The 19,509-nt window shown below is 41.6% G+C and overlaps 1 protein-coding gene across 6 annotated transcripts in view; it reads left to right on the plus strand.

Moving 5' to 3' along the window:
• MYRIP (myosin VIIA and Rab interacting protein) overlaps window positions 1-19,509 on the plus strand; it is a 213,889-nt gene that overhangs the window by 86,949 nt on the left and 107,431 nt on the right. For all 6 annotated transcript variants that reach the window (XR_010842607.1, XM_067044556.1, XM_059075853.2 and 3 more), the window contains one exon: window positions 16,839-17,060. Coding sequence is in view for 5 of the 6 variants with exons in the window: in XM_067044556.1 (XP_066900657.1) it covers window positions 16,839-17,060 (222 nt within the window). In the remaining variant the exon portion in view is untranslated. The remainder of the gene's footprint in view (window positions 1-16,838; window positions 17,061-19,509) is intronic.

Here is a 19,509-nt window from a genome sequence, read left to right on the forward strand (position 1 = left end):
GTTTGTCTTGCTCTGGGTGGGAATTGGTGACCCCTCTCTCTGAGTAGCAGACTGTGGGGCATCTTCAAGAACTTTACAGAGAGAGGACATCTCCGGGTGACAGTGGGAGCAGAGAAAGAAAATAGGCTTATGAATGAGACCCTTTTGGGGGGATCCCCAGAGATGATGGGCACACTGAAGACCTGCTTGTACGTGGGTTGAATCTTTTGGCTCAGGAGTTCGCTGATTCAGAACAACTTTAGAGCTGGAGACCAGAGTTAAGAAATTGGTCGGCTTGAGGCATTAGAAATTTAACGCACTGACTTACAATGATCGCTGTGGATAAAGCATGGTAGAGTAAAGAGAAGGCAGTGGTCTGGCTTCCCTTAGTGCACTTTTCTCCATTCCAGCAATTTTTGGAGAGTCTATACTTTCGTGGCTAGCTCTATATATTCTTTCTCCTCACATCTTTTGGCACACCCTGATGTGCATGAAGATGCCTCCCCAACCAGGTGAGGACTGCACTCATTTAGTATTGGGATTATTGTATTCCTATTTCTGTTTCTGAAAAGCTCACACCTCTGGCCACATGTTATAACTCATATTGTTTTTCTGACCTGAAAGCTAAGCTTGGAGGGGTGTGTACATGAATAATTCACCCAGGGCCAGGTAAGTGCTGCACAGCTGATGCAGCCCAAGTCTGACTGTGATGTTTATGAAATTCCTACTATTCCCATCTGCCATCTTTCCTTTTGGACAATTTTTTTTTTTTTTTTACTATGCAAAAACTTCAGACAATTTCAGAGAGTATATAGCTCTTCTAGAGCCCTACTTCTTGAAACCCCTTAGGTGTCCAGGAACATGTTTCAATTCAGTGGATGTCAGTGCAGGCACGTCTGGCTCTGAGTTCCTAAACTTTCTGCTGTACCACCTTGATGTCTTCTCTTCCAAACTCTTAAAGTATTATACTTTTTTACCTTTACCTGAGGGTCTTACACTAGTCAAAGGAACCAGCAAAATGTTAGAGACTATATATATATATATATATATTTATATATATTTGTGTGTGTGTGTGTGTGTGTGTGTGTGTGTGTGTTACGTGGGCCTCTCATTGTTGTGGCCTCTCCCATTGCAGAGCACAGGCTCCAGACGCGCAAGCTCAGCGGCCATGGCTCACAGACCCAGCCGCTCAGCGGCATGTGGGATCTTCCTGGACCCGGGCACGAACCCGTGTCCCCTGCATCGGCAGGCGGATTCTAAACCACTGCGCCACCAGGGAAGCCCCGAGACTATATATTTGATAGAACTTTGAGCCACAAAGCAGAAGCCTTGTCAGAAAGAAATTTGCAATGTCCAGGACGGGTTTCCACCCTCTGCCATGATCCTGGGACAGGATGAATGTGGTCTGTGCTATAGGGTCAGAGTTCCACTGCAGGCCATGGAATCTGGCCCACCCTGTGTTGGGCTCATGCCGGGTCATCCACATCCTGCTTCTTCCTAATCCCCCTTGTTTTGGGAGTTCTGTGTTCATCTGCTCCCATATGTTGCAGGCTCCTGTCTTATTAATCCACCTCTGTGACCCATAGTACCTGACACAGTGCTATGAGAAAGCCAGTATCAAGTCAATATTTGTTCAATGCATGAAATAACACTGTTTATGTCTCAACTCATTTTACCATCAGGTGTTATTTCTATAATTACTTATGTTCATTCTCTGGCTTCGTTGGCCAATACACCCTCTCTTTGTTCATGGCTCCAATGTCAAAGCAGATGCATGAAATTAATAAGCTAGAACAATCACGGTTTTCAAAGTGATACAGATGAGAGTATTAAAACATAGAAAATAGGCTTCATAGGCAGGTGATTTGAAACAATGTGATTTGACTTCATGGGCATCAAAATGAAATATTTCATGATGGGATCATAGCATCGTAGCTCCTCACAGCTAATGGCCCAGGTTTGAGTATGCCAGTGGTGTTGGACACATGTCGTGCTCATCTGTGCTGAGTATCTTGACTATACTTTGCAACACAGTACGTGTAATACTTTGCAAATCTCCTTTGTAATTGAGTCTATAGTGGCGAAACAGACATTAAACAAAATATACTAAAATATAAATATAATGCACATACACACATTTATAATTAGAAATTGTGAAATGTTTGTCAAGGAGAGAACTTAAGTGCTATGAGAGAGAATCACAGCGAGACTTAGTTTACTCTGAAGGATGAGGGAAGGCCTTTCATGGTGAAGTGGCAGAGAGTGAATGGACTTAGGCTGAGTGAATATTGGCAAGAGGAGGTTTCAAGAAGAGAGATGAGATGGAAAAGCCTCAGAAAAGGCAAGAACATGGCATTTTCAAAGAATAGCAAGAAACTGAAGAGGCGGTGTGGTTAGAGCATCAGGGGAGGAGGTGTGTTTGGAGGCTCACAGGCCATGTGGGCTCCTATTATATCTTGAGAAAAACTGAAATCTGTGAACGTTAAGCAGGTGGGTGACCCAATCAGATTTTCATTTTTTAAAGGTCTTCCTTTGCTGTAGTTTAGAGATGGAGATCCGGGAACACGAAGAAGTGTCTTCAGTTTAGAAAGATGCCATTGCCCTGGTCCCAGGGGAGATGAGACTGGGTTGGACTGGGGGTGGGGGGGAGGTGATGGCAAAAATGGAGACAAGTAGATGGATGCCAGATATTTTCTATTTAGGATCTAGAAAGTGTAGAACCTGGGTTGACTATGCTACATAAGGAAAGGCAAGACCAAGATGTCCTGTGGCTTTAGCAGTTGAGTGAATGGAGGGGACATTCACTGAGCCCGGCAAGCCTGGGGAAGGAGCAGCTTTGCAGGGACAGATCAACAACCTAAAATGTGTTAAATCTGAGGTCTCCATGAGATGACATCCATGGACTCACCTGAGGAATCTGTGATTGAGCACCCACCCTTCCTAGAAGTTTTCATGTTGAACATTAATCATGCTATCCCATCATTATGAAGACTAACAGTATAGCTCCAGAACATTGTATATTTGCAGCATGCACTGTCTAGCATCTGCACTCACTGTGGGTACTATTCAAGTCATGAAGATAGCTGCAGGGTTAAGTGGAAAATCACCATGGTGGTTTCCCTTACATAGCCAAATGGAGTGGGGGCATGTTGATGTGAGGGCCAGTTTCTCCTCTGCATGTATGTGATGGCCTCAACACATGCTTCAGGAAAATCTCTTTGCTTCGGAGAAGTAACTCATATTGGTTTAGTCTTCAGGGTCACTTGGAGACAGAGATAACCTCTGTTTTTGGCAGAATTCTGTTTCAAGCCAATGCATCCAGCCATGGAGGAAGCAGTTTCAAAATAGACCTGATCAGTCGTCAAGGGACAATGCATCTTGAGATAATAGCCCTGAGGCCTCGGCCAGCCATTGTTCTTCTATGAGCTACTGAGCAGGCTGCCCTCTGATTCTGCATTTGTTTAAATATGTTTTGAAAAAACATGCACAGAGGGTCATTTTTAAAATAGGGGACCCAATGAGGAAGTCGTGGGAGGAAAGGGATAGAGAAGCAAAGGCACAGGGATGCTCCCAGCCTAGCCCAGATGTCCTCTCCCCTTCAGTGCTCACGACCTGGGTTAAAACCCTCTCTCAATACCTCACTGGCTCTGAGATGAGAGAAGGTCATTCAACCTATGTGAACCGCAGTTCCTCCTTCTGCACATGCTGGTAAGGTATGTAGGTAACCTAATGTAACTCGTTGCCCATGACAGGATGGAGTAGTCAGGGTCCTCCAGAGGAACAGGACCAGTAGGGTGTGTGTGTGTGTGTGTGTGTGTGTCTGTGTGTCTGTGTGTGTCTGTGTGTGTGTGTCTGTGGAGAAAGAGAGATTTTAAGGAAGAAACTCACATAATTGTAGGGGCTTGGTAAATCGAAAATCTGCAGGGTGGGCCAGCAGGCTGGAGACCCAGAGTTGCAGCTCAAGTCCAAAGGCAGTCTGCTGGCAGAATTCCCTCTCCTCTCGGGGAGGCCAGTCTTTTTGTTAAATATCCAACTGATTAACATATACATATTACTATATATAAAATAGATATCAACAAGGACCTACTGTATAGCACAGGGAACTTTACTCAATACTATGTAATAACCTATATGGGAGAAGAATCTGAAAAATCATAGATAAATGTCTACGTATAACTGAATCACTTTGCTGTACACCTGAAACTAACACAACAATGTAAATCAACTATACTCCAATATATAATAAAAATTTTAAAAAATCTAACTGGATGAAGCGCACCCACATTACCAAAGTTAATCTGCGTTACCCAAAGGCTAGTGATTCAGATGTTCTAAAAAATGCTTTGACAGCAACATCAAGACATGTTTTTGTTTCTTTGTTTTTTTTTAATGTCTGAAACATTTATATTAACATATTTCCATACAAATAACCCAAAGAAAATTTAGTATTAGTTTTTTTTGCTTGTTTTTTTGTACTGCAGGTTCTTATCAGTCATCAATTTTATACACATCAGAGAGTCCTAGGAAGATGGCTAGCCATTCAAAGGCAAGCCAATCAGGGGAGCTATATATCCAGGCAGGGAAAGGCCAATGGGAATGGGGCAGTACTGGCTGTTTTGAAGCACAGAGCCAGGAGATTTCTGGGAATTCTGCTGGACAGCAAGGCCAAGGAGAAAGAGCAGTGCCAAGATGTGAGGCATTTGGCCACCAGGAACTCATGGAAAGCTGGCCTTGGGAAGTGGCCACCAAGGTGACAGCAGAGCTTCCTCTGGCATCCAGTGCCTGGAGGGGAGGAGAAAGGGCAGAGGAACACTGGGCCTCCCCAGAAATTCTAGAAGGAGGGAGTCACAGAGGGGACAAGTAGCAGTGACCAGTTATAGACCTCACAGTCCTGTGAAATGAGGGCTCCTGATAGACAGGCCTCTGTGCTTCCCATGGTTCCAAGAGAAGGACAGAGCAGCCCCTAGTGAGCCAGTGAGCTAGGAGGCATCAGAAGCCCTTGCAAAGAAAGTTGCCCTACAACTGAGTCAGTTTTAGACCATCCTCACACCCAGCCCACTCTGTGGTGGGTTTAGCGTGTTTCTATATACAATGCTGTGCTTTGCATTGGTTCACCAGCTCAGTGTGGCAGCTTCAAGTTGACATCCCTCCCCTGGCCCTGCCACCACTTTTGGGATAAATGATCTTCGTTATGGACTGCTTGTGTCATCCTGCTTTCCTTTCCATTCCATCTTTCTCAGAACCCTGCCACTCTGCCTCATCACTCAGCCTCCCCTTCCCATCCTTACTTTGCTCTCACTCTATTTGACACTTGCCCTGCTCTCCTTTCTCAGAATTAGGTCTATCGGTGTACAAGAGAAAAACCCAAAATAACAATAGATAAACAGTGCTGAAACAGGATAGAATTTATTTATCTTTCATACAGAAGAAATTCGGGGGGTGGGTTCAGGACTAGTGTGGCAGCTCCCCCACATCATTGAGGAACCAAAAGCCTTTGTTTTTGATCCACACCGATTCCCAAGGTCAAATCATAGATCAGGTTAGCAGCTAGAGCTCATGCCATCATGAACACAGAATGAGATGGGGGAGGAAAAGCAGAAAGACAAAAGGGAGCCCCTTCTGGCAGAGTGAGCTCCCTCTAAGCACCCTATGTAACACACCTCCCTTCCACTTTTATCTCATGGGCCAGAACTTAGTCACATGGCTGCATGTAGCTGCAAGGGGTGCTGGGAAGTCTGCTCTTGATTCTGGGAGGCAATGGCCCAGCTCAAACTCAGTGTTCTGTCAATGAGGAAGGAGAGAAGAATGGGTATCTTCCCTCCCCTCCCTCTGTCTTTCCTCCTCTGCAATGACCAGGCATCAATCATGGACTGGGTTTTCCTTCTGGGTTCAGTGTCTTAGGCTGCCTGAGTATGGAAGAAAATTAACACACGTCTGACCTTAACATAGCACCAAGATCATAGCCAGGCTTTGAGCTTATCCCTCTTCTCACAGGGACAGTGTCACTTCCCACCGTGTTTGCCCAAGCTTCCTGTGTGGACCCAGACACCTGCCTTGTGATTACAACCAGGCGAGGCAAAGCACTGCAGCAGCTGAAGGCGGATGCAGTTTCTGTCCTGAGTTCTTTCCCTTTTTTGTTTAATGGTTGCATGAACCAACCTTTACTGACAGAATTAGAAGCAGGAAAGTAGAAATCCTGGGGCATATGGAAGATAAACAATCCCCACTTCAAGTTTAGAAGCTCTTTTAGGCAAAAAAAAAAAAAAAAGAAAAAAGATTAAATACATAAAATGAGAAAGCTCAAAAGCTACAGCCTCAAGGCATCCTCATTCAGTGACTTTTAATCTAAGTGAAGGAACCATCTGAAAAATAAAACCTCAGGCCAGTTCCTAGTATGTAAAGATATAAAAGCACATTTTTATTTCCATAAATTTACTTCAAATTCAAATGTATAACTATTTACTTATAAATTCCATGAGTTAAATAATGAAATGAAGCCATATTAATGAGCAAAATTATTTGAAATCAGGACTTATAGATGTGGTCTTGTAACAATGTTAATATCCAGTTTACTTTATATATATTTTTTCATACATATTTCATAATATGATGGGGATCTAGAGACACATGGATTGGTAGTTATACATGGTCACCCTATTTCCAGTTTGTCTCACAACTTTAGTTATGCTCTTCTGTCCAGTGTAAACAGCAGCAGCAGAAGCTTTCTTGTGAATCTGCCCAGCATACAGTGGTCAGTGACCCTAGTCAGCTCAGGTTAACCTACTGCTGGCTTCAAAATATTAAAATATATACATACTGTTACTGAAAGTGGGTTTGGCTGCTCACCGCTCAAAAGCCAATAAAGAGGCACAGCTGGTGGAAAGAAAAGTTTGCTTTATTTCAGAGGCTGGCAAAGGGGTGGGGGTGCGGACTCACGTGGCAGCTTATGTCATGGCTACACTCTGGTCATTGTGTAGCTAACATCTTCCACCTGGTGGAGTTTTCAGTATCTATAAAACAGCTCAAAGGATATGGCTTTCAATATTATCTATAGCCCTTGAGGAGGAACTAAATGTCCTTGACTTTGCTTAATGACAAAACTGTTATTATTGAGTCTTGCTTGACTGCTTTCCTTTGCTTCTGCATTTTATCACTTCTCTGATTAAACTTATTCTTTGGCTAAAGTTTTTCCATAGACAAAAGGCAGGTGGAAAGTGGGAAGGACCATAGGGTCCCGCTCCATTTCAAACCCACCTTTTCTTTGACATTCCTCAATCTTGAGGAGGGACAGGTACAGAACCAGAAAGGGAGTTTTGGATAGAGAGGTTAATCATAAACTTGGCAGGGGACCTTGGTTTTAGTTTCATTTCTGTTCCAATTTTCCCCAAATCTTTGAGGGAATGGGGCAACAACTGCTGTGGTTACTTCCTGCTGAAGTGGGGCACAGTCCTGCCTAATTTGGGGAATGGACATAGAGTTGTAAATAATCTCGTGTTACACGGTTAGCATCAATATTTTGTATTGTGAAAATATTACCTCTCTCTTTGATTACTTTGTCATAGTACTTGGACAAACATTTGAAAATTAGCAGACATATTAAAATGAGGATGTAATCAAAATGCATCCTTGTATTATTCTCTGAATGTGTTTTTTTTCCTTAGTGGTTAAAGCAGATGTACAATATATGTTTAATAGGCCACAAATAGGCTGTTTTGGTTAGCCTAAAATTTAATTTAATCATGTATAAGCCAGGATGACTTCCCCATACCTCAATATGGGAAAATTTCTTCCACCATTTTCCCTTTTTAATAGCAAATCTTTCCATGAGAGCACTGATAATCAATGTATTTTTCCAACATTGCCAGAGTGGCTCAGTTGCCAGCTCTGGGTCTATTCATGTCCCTTGGTGCTAGGCTTACTTTTTGTTTATATATTGGCCTAGTTATTCACGTTGGGGGAAAACTAATCAGACATAACAAACCAGTACAGAGGTATGCTGATGGGGAAACATTTTATAGCCTATACATTTTACCAGTTATACCCAATTGTCACACAAGCATTGTACATGTGCTTCAAGCAGTAGACTTAAAGCCAGCAAGTCTTAAAGCCAGCAAGTACACATCATAAGTAGTTAAGTTATACTCTGTGACAACTTCACTAGACAATTTATAACTAGAAGTATGACTGAAACATAATGCCAGAACATACTCAAATTTTAGAAACTTCATATAACTTCTAGAACACTTATATTAATGATATTTATATAACCTAAGAATGTTCATCATTATTATTTGACAATGTTTTCTGTATAATTTAACATACCAAATAATCCTAATTTGTTTAGAAAAACTTTGTTCTCTTAACAGAGAGAAAACCAAACTCAGTCTTGCATCAGTTTACTATTAATAACAAAATTCATTTATCTAATTAAATTCAATCTAATCTTTATCTTAACAACATACAAAATTCTTTTCTCAAAATTCTTCTTTTTTTTTTTTTTCCAAACTTTTATCACTTTCGTTCTCCTTTTTTTTCCCATCCAGAAACAACCAGCTTTAGGACAAAATTAATCCTTTTTTTATCCCTCAGCAAAAATATTTTCATTTTTTTTATACCTTCTCTCACTGACAACACATATCCTACTTGCTTTACACACTGAAATGCTTCCCTTATCATTTTTACATATTACAATTTTTAACCTTTAAAAGACCTTAACAACACCAAGAAACAAGTCATTGAACTGTTTGTTGTATCAGCATCTTCTGATTGGCAAATTTAAGAACATATTCCATAACCTCTAAAAACATACATTTTTCTCATAGCACAGTTTCTCTTTAATGTGGTACAAGATGCGTGTTTAATGAACCCAAACATGTTTTTTAAAATTAATTTTTATTGTAGTTGCTTTACAATGTTGTGTTAGTTTCTATTGTACAGCAAAGTGAATCAGCTATACGTATACATATAACCCCTCTTTTTTGGACTTCCTTCCCATTTAGGTCACCACAGAGCATTCAATAGAGTTCCCTGTGCTATACAGTAGATTCTCATTAGTTATCTATTTTATACGTAGTAGTGTACATATGTCAATCCCAGTCTCCCAATTCATCCCACCCACCCTTACCCCCTTGGTATCCATACGTTTGTTCTCTATGTCTGTGTCTCTATTTCTGCTTTGCAAATAAGTGATGAACCCAAACATCTTTTGAAGTTCTACTAATTAACCCAAGGCTGGAGTGTCAGGCAGAATGGGCTGTGTTTGCATTTCAAGGACATGATAAGAGTTAACTTCACACTTCCTCCTAGGCATATTTTTGTTCTCCCAGGGTCAGAATTCTGAAAACAGTATTTTTATCAATCTAGCTTTCTCTAACTGCATATGCAAAAAGAACCAGTTTTGGAGTTTCAAAAGAGTTTCATCTTAACCAGTTTTCTCTGAAGAATACTGTTAGCTACACCGTGTTAAAAAAAAAAAATCTTTCTTTTTCTTAGTCATAGGTTCATAACTAAAATTTTTCTTACTGAATTGAACCTGAATCTCCCATTTTACAAAAGGCAATGAGAATACCAATCACACAAATGGAATACACATTCACACACCAAAAGACAGAACTGTCACAAATCCTCCAAGATGATACCGATATGGAGTCCCAAACAAACATTTTCCCAACACAAAGGGTCCTCAACGTCAGACACACGTCAGAACCAATTGGCAAAATGCCCAAATAGCACCTCGTGCTCACAAATGATCCTAAACTCTCAAACGCCCAAATAGCACTTCATGCTCAAAAGAGAAGTCTGCCCAGGTGCACATAGGTAGACTTAGTCTTGGAGCTCATCAGCTCTTTCCAATGCATGTTTCTGTTCCACCAAGGAAAAAGCCTATGCTGGCAGTCAGTGCCCAGCATGGAAGAAACAGGGAGAATCCCTGAAACAAATGGTTTCAGCACCTACTAGGAACATCCCCACAAGTCCCCTCTCAGGATCAGCTAGCCACAAGCAGTGGGCTTATCACAACCATCCCGGCATGTCGTCATGGCTGGCGGCTCTACTCAGGAAAACCCCGGGGAGCCAGATACCGTGAGAGCGCGGCCTCACGCTGGGAGCCAAAAATCTGTTACAGAAAGTGGGACTAGGTGCTCGCCACTCATAAGTCAATAAGGGGCTTCCCTGGTGGCGCAGTGGTTAAGAATCCGCCTGCCAATGCAGGGGACACGGGTTCAAGCCCTGGTCCGGGAAGATTCCACATGCCGTGGAGCAACTAAGCCCGTGCGCCACAACTACTGAGCCTGCGCTCTAGAGCCTGCAAACCACAAGTACTGAGCCCACAAGCAACAACGACTGAAGACCGTGCTCCACAACAAGAGAAGCTTGCACACCACAATGAAGAGTAGCCCCTGCTCGTCGCAACTGGAGAAAGCCCACGCACATCAACACGGACCCAACGCAGCCAAAAATAAAATAAATAAATTTTTTTTTAAAGTCAATAAAGAAGCAAGGTTGGTGGAAAGGAAAGCTTGCTTTATTTTGTATTATTTATTTTGTATCTAGAACATTCTCGGCCAGCCTCTTTTATTCTCAGCACCCACACCTCCATTCCTCTTGGGCTACTGCTTAAGTGAAGTCATTCATAGCTGTTCAATGGAGGGTCTGCTCTGTTTCATGCACTATGGCTAATTTGAGGAGGTGGGAAATATGATTGCCCTCCCTACTTTCCTGAATTGTGAAGGTAGTGATTGAATAACTGCTTTGTGAAAACCCAGGAGGGAAAGCAGACCTAGCTGTTTGCAGGTGAGAGGGACGATGCTGGAAGGTGAGCTGGGATGGTAATCAGCTTCGGCTGGGGATGTCCCGCCCAGACATTTCCCATCTGATTTGTCGAGCCTACCACCGTGGAGGTGTGAACCCTCTTGCAGGCTAGATGCCCTTTGGGTTTTCTTTTTCACATGCTCCTGGCCAGCCTGGGCTGGTAATGAAACTCTGATACACTGTGATATTGATGTGAGTCCACAGGGTGAAGGTCCCAGCTTCTCTGGTGACCTGGCCATTCTTCAAGGAAAGAATTATAATGCCCCTAAGGTGCCCTCATTTGTATTTTGATACCTCTCTCTGCTCAAGGTCAAGATGGATGTGTGTCTGATTTCACCATCTTCCGTCCAGATCCCAAATGTCACTAAACTTCTTCCATAGTCTATTTTAGAAGTGGCGGGTTGTGGGAATTCCTTCATTTTATGAAACATGGAGCTTGCTGTCTGTTTCCGTTCTTTTTACTTAAACTTCAGTGGATTACATAGAGGTGATTTACGTAAATGTGCATGGATTTTACCACCTTTTTTTCTGAATTGTGATGGTAAATTCCTTCGTCGATTAGAGGTTGAACATGTTAAACTATGGCTCTCTTTAGTGACCCCAAATTTTTCAATATCATTATTCTTCTTACATAGTGATGGTAATCAGCAAAAATGTTTCAAGATACAGAAAGGTTTTCACCATCCCAACCCTCACCCCCTTGAGCCATCAGGAGCAGAGCCAGCGCCCCTCACCCTCTCCCCAGCATCCATTTGTTTATTGAGCTGTCTGAAGAAATTCAGATTGATGGAGCTTCCATAACTCCTTACAGACAATGCTCATATGAAACATGATGCTCTGGTTTATGGGGCTAAAGGGACTGTCCAAAGTTTTGGTTTAAAATGGTCTGCTTCCTTTCAGAGCTGGTAATCACAGTGTATTTGGTGTGTGCCTATTAACTCCACCATCCAGAGGGAATCTTTAAGTGTTTATTTTCTGTACTGTGATACAGTGAACTCTATTAACCTTGAATGAATTTTGATAACACCATCAGGGGGCAGCAGAATGATTCTGCTTGAAATTACACAATGAGAGAGTGGTATTACCCATGACAGATTAAAAGCAAAACATACTTTAAAATTATTATGACTATTATTATTCCTATCAATTGGGTTCACCCTCTGGATCCTTGCTCTTAGCATTTATAACATTACTGGCAGAGTCATTCCATGATTGATCCACTACCTCACCTCCTGTTCACCCTGCAGTCCACAGCAGTAGCTCCTGCCTCACTCCCCCTACCCCCCTCACAGTGAAATTGCTTTTGTCAGGGCCACCTGTGACCTCCCTGTTGCCAAATCCAGTGGACACTTCTCTGCCTTCACGGCAGACACAGTCAGCCATTCTCTCTCTGAAACATCTTCTTCCTTTGGTGTCTTTCTCAGTCTCTTTGTCTGGCTTCGCCTCTTCAAGTTTCAGCCTGAGTTTAAACATTTGAGGTTTCCCTGGCTTGTTTCTATGCTCTCTTATTTTCCCCTTGCTGCCTTCTCTTCCCTAGGGTGACTCATCCATTCCTATATTTATGGAGATGTGTCTGAAGATAATTCCCAAACTTACACAGTTGGCCCAGATCCCTCCTCTGAGATGCACAAACACCTATCAATTGTCCACATGGCAAATCCCTTTAGATGCCTCACTGTTTACAGTAAAACATGCTTCTACTATCATAGTCTTCCCTTGCTCCATAAACTGCTTCACTCCCCACAAATGCTGTAAACCTGAGAATGGTTCTTGGTTCATTCTTTCCCTCCACCCCCACACCTTCAGCAGGTGTGCCATGCATCTGTCCACTCCTCTCCACCTCCTCTGCTCCTACCCTGGTCCAAACCTCAGCCAGCTACTTAGATGAATGCACTGCTCTCCAGGCTTCCACACGTGGCCCCCTAGAAGTCGGCCTTAATGTAACATCAGGTGCTATTACAATGGAAATTGGATCCTGCTCTGTTCCTGCTCACCGGCCTCAATAACTTCCCACTGCATGTAGGATAAGATCCAAACTCCTTTCCAGGGCCTGTGTCTCGTCTTCCCTCCCCTTTCCCCAACATTAAGTTCTTTTCCTCTGCTGTTCTCTCTGCCTGTTATGCTATTTTTTTCTCCTGTTGGGCTAGCCCCTTCTCAACCTGTAGTCTCAACTTAAATGTCACCTCCCCAAAGAAGACTTCTGTCACCACCCAGTCTAAAGTAGGTTGCCATGTCATTCTCAGTCTAAGTGCCCTGATTATTCTGTAATGGAATGCCTTACAACTTATACTTGTTTTATATTTTATTTAGTTTGTAATCATTTGAATCCCCACTTTAATACATGTTTCATGAAGAGGAGGGGCCATGTCCTGTTTTCTTTTCATCCCTAGTACCTGGAATAGTAGGTACTCAGTGAGTGTGAACTGAGTGAATAATTGGCAATCTAGACAACAGTGCCTGTGATCATGGAGTGGTGGCTCATAGCTATGGGCTAGAATTACTGTCTCTTTGACAGCAAACAAGTGACATATATGCCATCACTCTCCCTGCTACACCTATGGCAGACACAGCTAACTAATGACACTCTAGCCCCACTGAGCCTGCATGCATTCTCAACACGTGGTGAGAATCAGAACTGGCATTGCAGTGGACCCAGAAACCATGAAATGTTGATAAGCTTTTCATATGTCCATTGCAGAGTGATGTATCGGGAAGAGGCTAAACCAGATGTTAGATGACGTTGCTAAAGACCAGACTAACTGTGTTCAACATCATTACTCATTTGGGAAATGCAAGTCAAAACCACAATGAGATGCCACTTCACACCCACTATCACTCAGTGCTCAAGCAACAAATACATATTATATGAGCCTTTTTGCCCAGATAATATCACAAAATTTTCTTGACACAGAAACAAGTGTGATCAAATGTTATGGGTACTGAGACCACTGGATTTCTTGCTAATCAGAATGAAAAGTACTATTTGCTTAGTGTTGCTTTGCTCACTTAAAATCTCTGGCAACTCTGTGAAGTAGGAATTACCGTTGCCTCTCAGAAGGCAGAGGCTCAGAAAGGTTGGAGGGATCTTTGAGAAGTGGCTGAGCTCAGTTCTACACCCCAGCCACTGACTCTAAAACCATCACTCTTTCCCACATGGCTGACCATTTGGGGGCCTGGTCCTTCCCAGGACATTTCAGTGCAGGTACCTGGTCTTGCATAATTCTTGGTTGATTCTGCAGTTAGCCACTATAGGTTATCCTATACAATTCTTCAGTGACCTCTCCCATGAGGTACTATAGGGCAGTAGAATCTGAGAAGCGAGAGTTGGTTCACAAGAAGGGCATTCTATTCCTCTACTGAGCCTGTGATTCAACACACTCCATTTGCTTGGAACAAACTTTGGAGAAATTGGTACAGTTTTATCATTAGACGCTCAGTAAGTTTTTAAATGCCACTGGCATTTGCAGTCCTGTGTATCAGGAAAAAAAACTAATAAAGCTCAAGTGATCTTGTGCATTGAGTTCACAGAGCTTATATTGATCCCTACAGACTTTCCTTCCTGGGTGTTTTATCCTATTTAATTCAGTGTCTTTGAAATATCAATAGAAGAAGGTCAATTGCTGAGGCTGTTCTTATATTGTTTACAGAGGTCAGAGCCATTGATAACTTAGCTCACCTTCTATTCTAAACCTGAGGGACTGGATAACAACATCTTCATGTCTTAAGGGAAAAAAACCTCTGTCCTGTTTCCCTGTAAATATTTTGTTCAGCCAAGTATACATATACAATATTTTACCCTGTAGAATTATCAGCTGGCCTGATGTAGTCTCCCCTTCAAATGCTCAAGCAACAAATGAGTATCGGGCACCGCAGTGCAGGGCAGTAAGCCCCGTGTGTATACTGGCAGCCATGTAAGCCAGCTCAGGGGACCTGAAAGCTAAAGCTGCAAACGCTCTTGGAATTTTCATGGAAAGATGTTTATGATCTGTTGTTGTTAAGTGAAAAATTAGATTATAAAACCATATGTAGATTTCCCATTCTAGTAACAGGCTGGGATGAGCTAGTGCAGCCCTTCTTTGTTCTAAAAACACCTAAAAATACTAATAAAATATAAGGTTTAATATAAGAAAGAGAAAATATTTGCCAATCATATATCTGATAAGGGACTTGTATCCAGAATATTATAAAGAACTCTTATAACACAATGATGAAAAAGATAAATATTCTAATTTTAAACTGCGTAAAAGATTTGAATAGACTTTTCTCCAAAGACTACGTACAAATGGCTAGTAGGGAAATGCAAATCAAAAGCACAATTAGATACCACCTCAAACCCCCTAGGATGGCTATAATAAAAAAGACAGACAATAACAAGTGTTGGTGAGTATGCAGAAAAATCAGAACCCTCATATGTTGCTGGTGGAATGTAAGATGGAGCAGCGATTTGGAAAACACTCTGGTAGTTTCTTAAAAGTTTAAACATTTAGCATTACCATATGTCCCAGTAATTCCACTCCTGGGATTGAAAAGATACGTCCACACAAAAACTTATACATGAATGTCGATAGCAGCATTATTCAAAATAGCCAAAAAAGTAGAAAGAACCCAGATGTCTATCAGTCGATGAATGGATAAATAAATATGGTACATCTGTAAGTGGACTATTACTTGGCCATAAAAAGAAATGAAATTCTGATACATGCTGTCACATAGATGAACCTTAAACACATATGGTATGATTCCATTTATATTAAATGTCCAGAATAGGCAAATTCAAAGAAATAGAAAGTAGATTAGTGGTTTGTAGAGGGTGGGAGGAGTAATAAGCAAGATGTAACACTCACAAGCCATAGAAGAAAAGACTGACTGATTTAACGAGAGAAAAATTAAATGCTTCTAAATGATGAAAGACACCATAAGCAAAGTTGAAAAGACAAGTTCAAAATGAAAGAAAATATTTGCCACATACATCATAGATTCATCTGGGGTGAACTGCACAATCACAAAATGGATACAGAAAACAAAAATTATTTTCTGTTATTCTTTGTGGGTGTGCATCTTTGAACAGGAAAAAACAACTCAAATTTGCCAAGGTAGAATAACTTGGTTACTTCCGGTCAGTTGTATCCTGGGTAACTCAGTGTGTTTGGGGTAGATCCTTGCCTCTTAGTGTTTCTCCTTTCCTCCTCAGAGTGTAGAGAAAAGTACATGCAATGTTGTGTTTTACATTACTATGACCAGTTGTGTGCCCAGAACATCCACGAGCTCCTTGGAAGAAGGGGGTTAACTTTTATCCAATTCTGAGTCACCAGTGTTTAGGATTAGCCCACCACCCAGAGAATCTTTATTGACTGCATTGATTTGAAAGCTTTTAAAATCCCTGGTGCTTCAGTTTCCAGGGATATTAAGGGCCAGGATTGCATTTATCATATTCCCAGCAGGGCTGTTGTAAGGATTAATATTTTAACATAAATGATCTCCTGTTCCTTTAAAAAGACATTAATTAATCTAAAGGATTTCCCTTTTTTTTTTTTTTTTTCTTTTTTTTTGTGGTACGCGGGCCTCTCACTGTTGTGGCTTCTCCCGTTGTGGAGCACAGGCTCCTGACGCGCAGGCTCAGCGGCCATGGCTCACGGGCCCAGCCGCTCTGCAGCATGTGGGATCTTCCCGGACCGGGGCACGAACCCGTGTCCCCTGCATCGGCAGGCGGACTCTCAACCACTGCGCCACCAGGGAAGCCCAAGGATTTCTTTTTAATGTGCTTAGTTTTATAATAATTTGTATTTAAATCTAGTGTCTGAAATATAAGTCATAAGGTTTTGTGCTTTCTTTTAGAAAATATGACATATAGAAGAACACAAAATTAATCCACCATTAGAGTTCCTCTCTGGATATTATGTCAAGCCATTGATCTTTCTGTGTTCTACAGGAAGATCCTATATGGTAGCTGCCATATGGGAGGGCCAGGGTGGCGTGCTTTAGGGAGGGAGCCCTCTGACCTGATGTGCTGTTTCTCTTCTCCTCACCCTTTCCCCAACCTGGCTCCCCAGCGAGATGAAGCAGAAGCTGGATGAGGAAGGCAGCAAGTGCAGCATCCTCTCCAAGCACCAGAAGTTCGTGGAGCACTGCTGTATGCGCTGCTGCTCACCCTTCACCTTCCTTGTCAACACCAAGCGCCGGTGTGGGGACTGTAAGTTCAACGTCTGCAAAAGCTGCTGCTCCTACCAGAAGCACGAGAAGGTATGGATCTGCTGCGTCTGCCAGCAGGCAAGGTGAGTGGCCAAGTGCACCCTTAGGGTCTCAGCTAACTGGAGGCACCATCTTCCTTCAACCAGGTGGGGCCTACAGTGACTGATTGATCGGCATTATTTTTTAAGAAAGGGGAGGTTTACTAAGCAGTCTTCTACATTCAGTGTGTCTAATGCAGATAGAACACACCCAAACTTGTTTAATTAAAGTTAGGAGAAAGAGGATGCTGAGGAGAAGCTGGGAATTTCACTGGTTCTATCTTGTATGATGTCTTGTGGGGACATCACCAGGAGTCTTGGGATTATTATTGTCTGAAATCAAAGAAGATGCGAAAGTTGAACTCATTTCCTGTTTTTCCATATTATTCAAGTCCATCATAAGAAACTGTCCAGGAAAAAAAGTCCATGATTCATGGGGCAGGTTTTGCTTCTTGAAATTTCTCTAAATCTCAGTTTGATAGAGAAGTATGTCTAGGTCAAAGTGCCTCAGATATATGGCCTGTGGGCTGACAGTCTTTTACATTTTGAAGGATGCCTCAGAAGAGTTTATTTATGTAGTAACAAGCTGTGTAACCTCTCAGCATTGTACAAGACACATTGCCAAGTTCATCATGGGAAACATTTAAGGAATATTTTGACTCGAATCAAGTATGGAAAATTTCAGATAAATAACAGTTTTTAAAACCTGCCCAGTTTCTTGAAACCAACCAAAAAATTAGCTTCCAATAGATTGTTTAGACTAAATACCTGGCAAAACCTGGTGTCTTGCTGGGGGATGGTGTTTGGGGTCACTTTGTGCTGCCATCCACTTTGACCATCAGCTTCTCTGCTCCTTGTGCAGTCTGAAATCCACCTTGGTTTAGAAGTGATTTACTTTAGGATATTACTCTCTGGGATATTCTTTCAGCATATTCATATTCGAGCAATTGGATTTTAAAACACTGTATATGTCAAATTACATGAAGAATATCTGTGTGTGTATTGTGTGAAATCCCAGTAAAATAGTGGATAGCAGCTCTGTGAAGTTGCAGAGATGACCGCTTTTTAGACTCATGTTTCACTCCCCACTGCCTATGACAAACTTTTCCTTGCCTATGTAAGTTAATCCCATTTTTGGTGCATTGGTTTAATTTCTAGCTGTTATCCAGTAGCTACCATATGCATGGTTTTTGAGATACTATGGAGCCATGAATAATTATAATAATAAAAATTCTTGCTCACAGAAAATTAAGGCACTAGGAATACAGGGTACACATCCATGTGATAATATTAACCAATTGTGTCAGAAATAAATGACTATATCAAGCACCTGGGCCTGTCTGTGGTGTGGCTCTACAGGAGGGACTCAGATTAGAATGTAGGCTTCCTTGGGGAGGACACAGGTAATGTCAAGTCACTGTAAAAATGGTGGTAGCCCAAAACTTCAGCTTTCCTCTTTCTCATCACGGTGAAGAAGAGTCTACCTGTCCTAGAGTTCTGTTTGGTTATTTATTACAGCAAAAGCATTTTAAGAATTTTAAATGAGAATTCCCTTGTAATGGTCACTGCTCTAATTATGATCAGATGGTTTGTGCTCCGTCAGTTTGTTTTCTCCATGTTTTGCATTAAAACATGTTTCTGTTGTCAGTGTTAGTTTAAAATTTTTAGCGTTGGGAGATTAACAAACATCAGTTAATTTATTATAGAATGAGTGATGGATTACTTATTTTAGAAGTTATATAGCTAATGGGATACTACAGAATCATTCCCTTTGTCATCTTTTTATTACATAAAAATTTATCTTCTTGACCATTTGTTGCATAGATTCAGTCAAACATTATAAATAAGGACTTATACAGGTTGTTTAAGATCTTCTGAGGAAACCGAACTTTCTCAGTGAGCCTAGATGCACACGTCAGTCACCATTTGGTGTCGAATGGATTCAGGAATGGCGTTCCTACTTTCCTTGGAAAAAATTGGCTTCTTAGTTCTTTGCTTCATTATAAAAATTGTTCTCTCTGATTTTTTTTGCTTTGTGCTATTACCTTCAACACAGACCAGTTTGGGAGATTGTTCTCAGGGAATGAGAGAGAAAAATTATCCCTGAGACTGAAATCAAAACATATCTCCTGATTATGCCTGTGGCATTGGCTTTGGTTTTTCTGAGACAACTTTAGCCTTCATTTCTTTTCACTTGGAGTCGAATATCCTTTACTTCTACCTGATCACTTATTGCTTGGTGTTCCACACAGTCCACATGATTCATAAATTAGGGTGCTGCCCTTTTAGTATAAACTCCACAGTATGTTTTAGAGATATCCTAATGGGTTTGCAATATCCCTAAAGAAGATATTATATTAAAAAGTTATCACTATGGGATGAGGACATCCACAGGTTAACAAGTGTATGGGGAAATGTTGAACCTCAATAGAAAGCAAGAGAATAGAGATTTATGCTTCAAGTAGCTTTTTTTCTCATGAAATTAATGGGTTTT

The sequence above is a fragment of the Kogia breviceps genome, chromosome 10 (genome assembly GCF_026419965.1).
Source record: "Kogia breviceps isolate mKogBre1 chromosome 10, mKogBre1 haplotype 1, whole genome shotgun sequence".
In the NCBI taxonomy this organism is placed as follows: domain Eukaryota; kingdom Metazoa; phylum Chordata; class Mammalia; order Artiodactyla; family Physeteridae; genus Kogia; species Kogia breviceps.